The sequence below is a fragment of the Pseudophryne corroboree genome, chromosome 8, assembly GCF_028390025.1.
Source record: "Pseudophryne corroboree isolate aPseCor3 chromosome 8, aPseCor3.hap2, whole genome shotgun sequence".
In the NCBI taxonomy this organism is placed as follows: Eukaryota; Metazoa; Chordata; class Amphibia; order Anura; family Myobatrachidae; genus Pseudophryne; species Pseudophryne corroboree.
This window is the reverse complement of record NC_086451.1, coordinates 435,947,550-435,957,666: the sequence shown is the minus strand read 5'-3', so window position 1 is coordinate 435,957,666 and position 10,117 is coordinate 435,947,550. Positions and strand designations below refer to the sequence as shown.

At 47.5% G+C, this 10,117-nt stretch overlaps 1 protein-coding gene across 1 annotated transcript; it reads right to left on the bottom strand.

Moving 5' to 3' along the window:
• Positions 1 to 275: 275 nt before the first annotated feature.
• LOC134949465 (heat shock 70 kDa protein-like) lies at positions 276 to 2,357 on the bottom strand. The gene has a single exon (XM_063938042.1). The coding sequence runs from the start codon at positions 2,317 to 2,319 to the stop codon at positions 385 to 387; it is 1,935 nt and encodes a 644-aa protein (XP_063794112.1). The 5' UTR covers positions 2,320 to 2,357; the 3' UTR covers positions 276 to 384.
• Positions 2,358 to 10,117: the final 7,760 nt, after the last annotated feature.

The window sequence follows — 10,117 nt, the reverse complement described above, 5'->3', positions numbered from 1 at the left end:
AGCAACTCCGAGAGTAAAGAAAACAATGCTTATAATAATACTAATTTCTAATAATCTACTACAGACCAATTAAAAAATAATTATTTTTATTATTGTAAATATCAATGCAAAATACAGTATGAAACATTTCAGGATTCACTCATTTCAAAACATTTTTAGAATATAACAGTTTAACCAACAATCACAATGAGGTAGGAAACTACAGAATAAATAACATTTCTAATGTTTCCTTGGAAACACTTCTAGTGATAAACCTAATTATCAAGCATTTAGCGTTGCAGTCCATGTGTGATGGAATCAGTCAGTAAATACCCAGCACAGGGAAACAGCTCTGCAGCAGATCCGTGTCCATCAGAGCTGCACCTTTACTGTAAATCAGAGGTATTAATCTACCTCCTCAATGGTGGGTCCTGAGCTGTTACCTTGTCTGGCCTGTGCCCCACAGCTGGAGCCGGGCATTCTACCACTGGGCATTCCTCCCTGGTACAGCTTGGTTATAATGGGCTGGCACACCTTCTCCAGCTCCTTCTGCTGATGGGCATACTCCTCTTTCTCAGCAAGTTGGTTGTTTTCCAGCCAGGACATGGTCTCCTTACACTTCTCGGATATGATCCTCTTCTCCTCCTCACTGATCTTCCCTTTCATGGCTTCATCTTCCACCATGCTCTTTATGTTGAAGGCATAAGACTCCAGTGAGTTTTTGGCAGCAATTTTCTCTCTCTGTGCATCATCGTCAGCTTTGTATCTCTCTGCCTCCTGCACCATCTTCTCAATGTCTTCTTTGCTCAGCCGACCTTTGTCATTAGTAATTGTAATCTTATTCTGTTTGCCAGAGCTCTTGTCCACAGCTGACACATTGAGTATGCCATTAGCATCTATGTCAAAGGTCACCTCTATCTGGGGCACACCTCTGGGAGCAGGGGGGATTCCGCTCAGCTCAAATTTACCCAGTAAGTTGTTGTCTTTGGTCATGGCTCTCTCCCCCTCATACACCTGAATGAGGACACCCGGCTGGTTGTCAGAGTAGGTGGTGAAAATCTGAGTCTGCTTGGTAGGGATGGTTGTGTTACGTTTGATGAGGACAGTCATGACCCCTCCAGCTGTCTCCAAGCCCAGGGAGAGAGGAGCCACATCTAACAGGAGCAGGTCCTGCACATTCTCTGACTTGTCTCCCATTAGGATAGCTGCCTGGACAGCTGCACCATAGGCCACAGCTTCATCTGGATTGATGCTCTTGTTCAGCTCTCGCCCATTAAAGAAGTCCTGCAGCAGCTTTTGCACCTTGGGGATACGGGTGGAACCTCCCACTAGGACAATTTCGTGTATTTGTGATTTGTCTAGCTTGGCGTCTCTCAGAGCCTTCTCAACAGGCTCCAGTGTACCACGGAAGAGGTCAGAGCACAGTTCCTCAAAGCGGGCTCTGGTAATGGAGGTGTAGAAGTCAATGCCCTCATAAAGGGAGTCAATCTCAATGCTTGCCTGGGTGCTAGAGGACAGGGTACGCTTAGCTCTCTCACAGGCTGTCCTCAACCTCCTCAGGGCCCTTTTATTTTGGATGATGTCCTTCTTATGCTTGCGTTTGAATTCCTCCATAAAATGGCTGACCATACGGTTATCAAAGTCCTCACCGCCCAGATGAGTGTCACCTGCAGTAGCTTTTACTTCAAAAATACCATCATCGATAGTGAGGATGGAGACATCGAAAGTACCTCCTCCCAGGTCAAAGATGAGGATGTTACGTTCCCCACGAGATCCCTTGTCCAGGCCATAAGCAATGGCTGCTGCTGTGGGCTCATTGAGGATTCTCAGTACATTGAGTCCAGCAATTACACCAGCATCCTTGGTGGCCTGTCGCTGAGAGTCATTGAAGTAGGCTGGCACGGTGATGACGGCATTGGTAACCGTTTGGCCCAGATACGCCTCAGCAGTCTCCTTCATCTTCACCAACACCATAGAGGAGATCTCCTCGGGGAAGAAAGTCTTCTCCTCTCCTTTATATTCCACTTTCACCTTGGGCTTCCCCCCATCACTCACCACCTGGAAGGGCCAGTGTTTCATGTCAGACTGCACTACAGCATCACTGAACTTCCTTCCAATCAGCCGCTTGGCATCAAACACTGTGTTCTGGGGGTTGAGCGCCACCTGGTTCTTGGCGGCATCCCCGATCAGTCTCTCGGTGTCAGTGAAGGCCATGTAGCTGGGGGTGGTGCGGTTTCCCTGGTCATTAGCAATGATCTCCTCCTTGCCATGCTGGAAAATGCCCACACAGGAGTAGGTGGTGCCCAGGTCAATGCCAATAGCTGCCCCTTTAGGTGCCATTATATGATGTCCAGTAAGTGTGTGCTTGTCAGGAGAGTCTTGTGGTGCAGTAGCCGGGCTGGATAGTTTCCTCTGCTGTCTCAGGCAGGTGTTGTAGCCGGTGATCTGCTGCTCAGTGGTGAGGAGCTGGGCTGTAGTGGCTGTACGTCAGGCAGGTGCTGGATGCTTGTATAGTACCGCTGCGCTCTGTAAATTAGATCTCTGTGATAACTGCCTTAACCGGCGCGCACAGCCCACATATATATACGTGACTGGCGCTGGTACGTCACCTTCCTCACAGCCAATCACAGCGCGATCCTCACTATGCTCCCTGCGTCGCTCAGCAACTGTCCCGAACTTTCCCGAGTGTTCCCCGCCGACCAGCCAATCACCGAGCAGCATTAGTACAGAACGTTCCCGAGGATTCCAGCGTGTTAGAGGCGCCCAATCAGCGGCGTCCGCGCTCAGTGATGTCAGAGGTGTGCGGGAAGTTTCCCGATGCTTCTCCAAACTCAATTCTGTCAGTCAGAATTAATCAGCCAATCAGCGCGGGAGGGGCGTGGTGAGTGACATTTCAGGAAGCAGCTGTGTTTTCTTCTGCAAATGTTCCAGACTGTTCAAGACTATAATGACCATTCCTATTGCAGACTGTACGAGACTACGACCATCCATATTGCAGACTGTACCAGACTACGACCATCCCTATTGCAGACTGTACCAGACTATGACCATCCCTTTTGCAGGCTGTATAAGGCTATGGAGCTGCTTTTCCATTCGAAAACAGCCAGCAGCAGATATCGCAGCCTCTCGGGTATCCTCTGCAGTCTAACACACATTCATTCAGGCCATCCAAAATATTGACAGGTATCCTATGAAAGCGTGTGTGTTTTTGGAGGATATATTGCATCTGTTTATCTATCTATTTGCCCCTTAGTTACTTATTCAAACACCATACACAGTATGGACACATAGGGCGGGATTCAAATCTTCCAGCTGCCCTCCCGCCCCCCATCGTGCCCTCCGGCAGTATTCAAATGTTACTGCCGATGGGCACGATATCAGCATTTCAGCTCGCCATACCCTGGGGTGGTGAGCTAAAATGTACGAAAAGTGACCCGTTTGGACGCCCAAACGGGACTTTTCACGATCGCGCCCATGACTTTAGTCGGGTTTAGCTGCTTTACGCGGCTAAACCCGTCTCTTATGGGCGCGATCAGCGCGATAACAGGGGGCCATAAAATATCGCCCCGCGATCTCCCGTCACTTTAGACGGGAGATCAGGGGCAATAAAATATTTGAATCCCGCCCATAGTGTAGGTATAGTTTCTTATACTGTTCGTGGTTCCGGAACAATTTAGGACAACTTTGTTTACCCGACATTGAGCCTGATTCAGGTAAGTACATCAAATCCGATGGTTTATCTACTACAGGGCCGGCTCCAGGCCTACTAGCACCCTGAGCGAGAAAATGTAAAAGTGCCCCCCCCTCCCCCCACGCGCGCGCTCCCGGAAAAGTGGGTGTGGCCTTTGGAAAAATGGGCGTGGTCTCGTAACTTCATATCATCAAACTATAAATATATTTTCACACAATTAGCAGCCTTACACATAGCCACAGTAGTGTTCCTTACACACAATGTCTCCAGTATAGTGCCAGATACACATAATGTGCAGTGCCAGATAGACATGACATGCCCCCCAGCAGTGCCAGCTACACATGACATGCCCCGAAGCAGTGCCAGCTACACATGACATGCCCCGCAGCAGTGCCAGCTACACATGACATGCCCCCCAGCAGTGCCAGCTACACATGACATGCCCCCCAGCAGTGCCAGCTACACATGATAGTGTTCACTTTTTAGGGCATGGTGCTGACCACAGGGAGGGCACATTTTTAAGTTAGGAGGGCAAAATGATGTACATACTGCTTGTTGTTCCCACACCTATATGTCAAAGCATGGACAGTGCGCGCCGAAGGCGCACAGCAAAAATTAAGGGGAGTTACTTCGTGGGGAAGGTACGTGGCCACATAATAGTGGCAATTTGCATTACACCACACAGTAGTGCAGCTAATACACACTGCACCAGGTAGAACCTCCTATACACTTTGCGCCAGGCACAGCACTGAGACACATTGCACCAGGGAGAGCACTGAGACACATTGCCTAGCCACAGACGCCTAGCGGGAACACTACATGACATGCCCCCCAGCAGTGCCAGCTACACGTGACATGCCCCCCAGCAGTGCCAGCTACACGTGACATGCTCCCCAGCAGTGCCAGCTACACGTGACATGCCCCCCAGCAGTGCCAGCTACACGTGACATGCCCCCCCAGCAGTGCCAGCTACACGTGACATGCCCCCAAAGCAGTGCCAGCTACACGTGACATGCCCCCCCAGCAGTGCCAGCTACTTAAATGGCCACACAGTGCCAGATATGCACCCACAGTTCAGATACATAAATGCCCCCAAAGTGCCAGATACATAAATGCCCCCACAGTGCAGATATGCCCCCCACAGTGCCAGATACATAAATGCCCCCACAGTGCCAGATACATAAGTGCCCACACAGTGCCAGATACATAAGTGCCCACACAGTGCCAGATACATAAGTGCCCCCACAGTGCCAGATATAAAAATGCCCACACAGTGCCAGATATGTCCCCACAGTGCCAGATATAAAAATGCCCACACAGTGCCAGATATGTCCCCACAGTGCCAGATATAAAAATGCCCCCACAGTGCCAGATATGCCCCCACAGGGCCAGATACATAAATGCCCCCAGTGCCAGATACATAAATGCCCACACATTGCCAGATGCATAAATGCCTCCAGTGCCAGATGCATAAGTGCCCACACAGTGCCAGATACATTATTGCCCACCACAGTGTCAGATACCTTAATGCCCCCGGTGCCAGATATGCCCCCACAGTGCCAGATACATTAAATGCCCCCAGTGCCAGATATGCCCCCCACAGTGCCAGATAAATAAATGCCCCCCACAGTGCCAGATAAATAAATGCCCCCCACAGTGCCAGATAAATAAATGCCCCCCACAGTGCCAGATAAATAAATGCCCCTCACAGTGCCAGATAAATAAATGCCCCCACAGTGCCAGATAAATAAGTGCCCCCACAGTGCAGATATACCCCCACAGTGCCAGATACATAAATGCCCCCACAGTGCAGATACATAAATGCCCCCACAGTGCAGATACATAAATGCCCCCACAGCGAAGATATGCCCCCACAGTGCCAGAAATGCCCCCACAGTGCCAGATACATTAATGCCCCCTCACAGTGCACAGATAAATGTCCCCCCCGCAGTGCCAGATAAATGAATGCCCCCCACAGTGCCAGATAAATGAATGCCCCCCACAGTGCCAGATAAATGAATGCCCCCCACAGTGCCAGATAAATGCCCCCCACAGTGCCACATATGCCCCCAGTACCTGCTGTGCTGAGGGAGGGGGAGTGCTGCTGGGAGTGCTGCTGTGCGTGCCTCTGCGGCCGCTGTCTGTGCGCGCTGTGCGGCGCCGGTGTCTGACATCAGACGCCGGCGCCGCATAGCGCACACAGCGGCGGCGCACACAGCGAGAGCCGGGAGGACAGCAGGGGAGATCAGGGCCGGCTCCAGGCTCCGACATGGTGGCGCCAGCGCGCGGCGCCCTTTAAGGGTGGCGCCCTGCGCGGCCGCTCGAGTCGAACATGCCTCGAGCCGGCCCTGATCTACTAATCCAATGGCAGGGGCGTAGCCGGAACTTTGTGGGCCCCATAGCAACATTTTGAAGGGGCCCCCGTCCCAATGCTTCTAGAGATACACTTCTCTGCAGCAGTTGTTAATTTTATGCGCTATATTAGTGCCCTAGTTCATTTTCTGAACCATAGTGGAGCCTTATTTAATGTTATGCCCCATAGTAGTGCCCTAGTTTCTTTTCTGAATCGCAGTAGTGCTTACGTTCCGCTCGGAAGGGGTGACACCAAAGTGCCAGCTCTTCTGTAGTGACAGGAGCCGAGTGCTGCAGTGAGATAAACCCCTGCAGCACTCGGCTCCTGTCACAGATAAGAGCCGGCACTGCACGCTGAGCAGTCTACGGGGCAGCCAGCATCTTCGTGGAAGCTAGACATGCCCCGGAGCGAAGAAAAAAAAAAGACCTATGAGGCCACGCCCCCTTTTTGATTAGGCCACGTCCACTTTTCAGGCACCCGCGGCTCCCGCCGGGGGGGAGCGAGGGGTGTGTGTGATAATATAGCGTGCGCTCCGGGTGTCACCACACCCGGTGACGCCTCTGCAATATAGAGGCACATGATGCTTAGCTTCCACTACTCCTATTTCTTAACTTTTCCAACCAAAATAGGTGGGAGCAACTGCCGGTCGGCATTATACTCCCTGAGAAGATGATGCTATGATAGAAAAAAGGGGGGGGGGGGGGGGGAGGGTTTGGTTGAGTATACAGAGCATATTGTTAAGCACCTAGCTCATCTCAGTCAAATGAAATAAGTGAAGATGGACAATGAATCATAAGAAAATGACAATTAAATGTGATGGTGTAGGAGCTTCCTTTTAAATGGCAAATATATATTGATTCAAGCTTTTTCACATTAACTAAGATATTTACTGCTCCTCACTTCTTTAGGTTCGTGTTTCCTTAAAAGCTTCACAGATATGTTATAAGCAACATTGTATTTCAAAGCATGAATTACTCATTGTTATAACGCCAGATGTATCCAAGGCCAGTCAAGCATATCGCCAAAAGTTCTGAACATCGGGGAGGATTTTGACCTGTCCTGACCTCCAGAAAGGATGTTCCGGGAAAGCTGATAATCGCAAAGCAATAAATATATTTTAATTGCAATTTATAATATTGTTTGACAAATGACGTGTTTCAGTTTTCAAGACATACATGGTGTATTTTGATTGGCTAAATGTATTGGCACACATGAATCCTTTGTTCTTTTGCTATAAAATAAAGCCATGATGGCCCCTAAGACAGATCAACTATGAACTGCTTAGGTTACACAATGATCCTGTGTCACCTTTCCATTCACTGATCTCCAACCGGTTGCTAAGGGGAACAGCATTCTGACTGATGACTGAAGAGAGTTCATAATCAGACCTGAATAGGTTAACATACCCTATCATTTTGGGGATCTCGTCCGGGATATTCCAGCATCTCCTCCACTGGCAATAAATCCTCTGATCTTTCAGGAACCGCTGATAACAAAAAAACCGGTAAGTGAGATTTATTGTGTAGATTTCTACCTGCTCACTTGAACTCAGCGCTTCCTGTGTAAATCAAGGGGAAGTCCAGTCGAGAAGGTCAGAGAATATCTTAAAGAGCCCAGCGTCAGTCAGAAGAAATTTTTTTTAAGGTACCATGATGTATGTTATATTGTTGAAGTATGTTATATTGTTGAATTATGTTATATTGTTGAATTGTGGGTAAATAATTTCAGATAATTTGTCACAAGTGCACAGGGGGAATTAATCAAGTATGCAGAAAACTTTTAAATTGTGCAAGTACTAATGCATGTTTATTAAGAAAATAGAGCCGTTTTATAAAGGTGGCGCATGGCCAAGATATGTTCTAATGCTGATAACCAGTTTGAATTGATAAATAACCAAAGAGGTGTATGCAAATCTTGTACCTGTGTTGTTGTGTTAAGAAAATACAAAGGGTCTGTAGCACCAAGATTGCTGGCAATTACAGGCACTGAAGTCTCATTTGGTTATGTGGAAAATGATGATGAATTTTATTTTACAAAAGGTTGTCATTTTAAAAAGAGAATTGTTGGAACATTACATTAAGAATGATTGATTTAACATCATAACCTATTGGCCTAGGAACCACATAATCCCAGGTCTAAGACCCATGTGCCCGTGCAGCCTCAAACAGCTGCCGTGCACGCAGATAACAGATATAGGATTTACTGTCATCTTTGTTTTTGTATCCTTGCACTGTTATATGTACTCTGTCAATATGCTTTTGAAAAGGTGGGGGGGAGTCGGGTTGTCTGCTGAATAATGAAACCAGTATAACTAGATTCTCCTACACACACTGATAGGTATTTCTCACATCCAAGCAGTCCCCGGTGTTAGCTGTTACTTTCTGAAGAGAAACAAGCATTAAACTACAACAGGAATACTGATACAAGCAGGACTCCATATAGGCAGGGGGATAGACCCTTGGAGTAACTTAACAATAATATTAGGGACGCATCTCAGTGATCCAGAAGAAATAATCTATTATGCAGGTCTCACTTGGGGAGCAGTACTAACAAATTCTCCACCAACACAGGGAGGAAGGGGCAACACTACAACCCCAGTCATTTGTCCACAGACGGATTGAAAAAGCTCTTTAGGTAGAGATTCTTTAAAAGGAGATTTTAATTCCCTCATAAGGAGTTACTAAAATACCACATCAGGATGGGTTCAAACCCGTGGATATTGTTAATAACAGGGAGGGTAATAAATCTCTGAAAGGAATTTCAAAAGGGCAGGCTTCCCGTCAGAGGGGACACTTGACCTAGAAAAATTTGCCTCCTGTAACAAAAGTAGAGAAATGGGACAACCCCAGTCATTTGTCCACAGACGGATTGAAGAAGCTCTTTAGGTAGAGATTCTTTAAAAGGAGATTTTAAGTCCCTCAAAAGGAGTTATTAAAATACCACATCAGGAGGGGTTCCGCGCACGTTCACCCAGGCATGGGAGCGCGGTCTGTAAAGATGTCAGGGCCCGACAAACCCGTGGATATTGTTAATAACAGGGAGGGTAATAAATCTCTGAAAGGAATTTCAAAAGAGCAGGCTTCCCGTCAGAGGGGACACTTGACCTTGGATAATTAAGCATAATAGTAGAGATCAAGCATCCATCTGGATCACTGTAGCAAAAGAATTAGGAGCAGAGAATAGAAGAAGAGATGAGGAAAATGATTTCCCCATTGTACCAGAGTACTCAATAGCACCACAACCAGCGTTAAACTCACTGCCTGTAATTGCAGCAACAGCACCTGCACACTATACCCCACCCCTATACCCAGACATGCATGCACACCAAGGTACCCATAGTATGAACAGAATGAAATTACCTACAAGCTCACTAACAGTGAAATTAAAAAGAGACGAGCAAGGAAAAGAGTGACGAATAATCAGCCCTATCTTAGAAGGATCTGTGGTTGAAAATCCGAATGATTTACCTGAGCTATGTGTACAGAGTATGCCCCAGTGTCCTGATACTTTATCACAAGAAACCCCAACAAGACCAACCAAAGAAACTAGCCACCTAATGCTTCCCTCATGTTTAAACGAGTGGTAGACACCTGGAATCAAGCTGAGTCCAGTAAACAATTGTCCACAATCAGGAACTATAGGCGAAAGGGTTCAAATCAGGTGAAGAGGAGAAGCAAGGGGTCAAGACACAGCCTCTACAGCTTTTCATGCCCGGGTGCATAATGTACAGAATAAACTGACATATTTTCCAGAAAGATTGTGTCCGGTATGTCAGTTTTGCGTTCCAGAAGGATATGAACATTGCCCAAATTGTGGAAACTGGATTTCACACCATGAACCACCATGCCAAGATATCTATGCGACTAGAAATACTGAAAGACGGTCATCATTGCCTGTTTCTCTGTATCCAGCACAAGTACAGAGAATACGCAACCCAGATAATGCAGCCAGGACGAACGAACCATACATCGTACAGAGCCAACACCACAAACCATGGTATGCAATGACCTCGCAAATATAGTTGCAGAGTCCCCAGATCCTAGAAAGAAAAAAAAAAACCCAACAGCAGTTTATGCCTATATGGAAAGAATTCA

Excerpts from the sequence above, each read along its gene's own strand:
- LOC134949465 (XM_063938042.1), bottom strand. The coding sequence starts at position 2,319 with ATGGCACCTAAAGGGGCAGCTATTGGCATTGACCTGGGCACCACCTAC.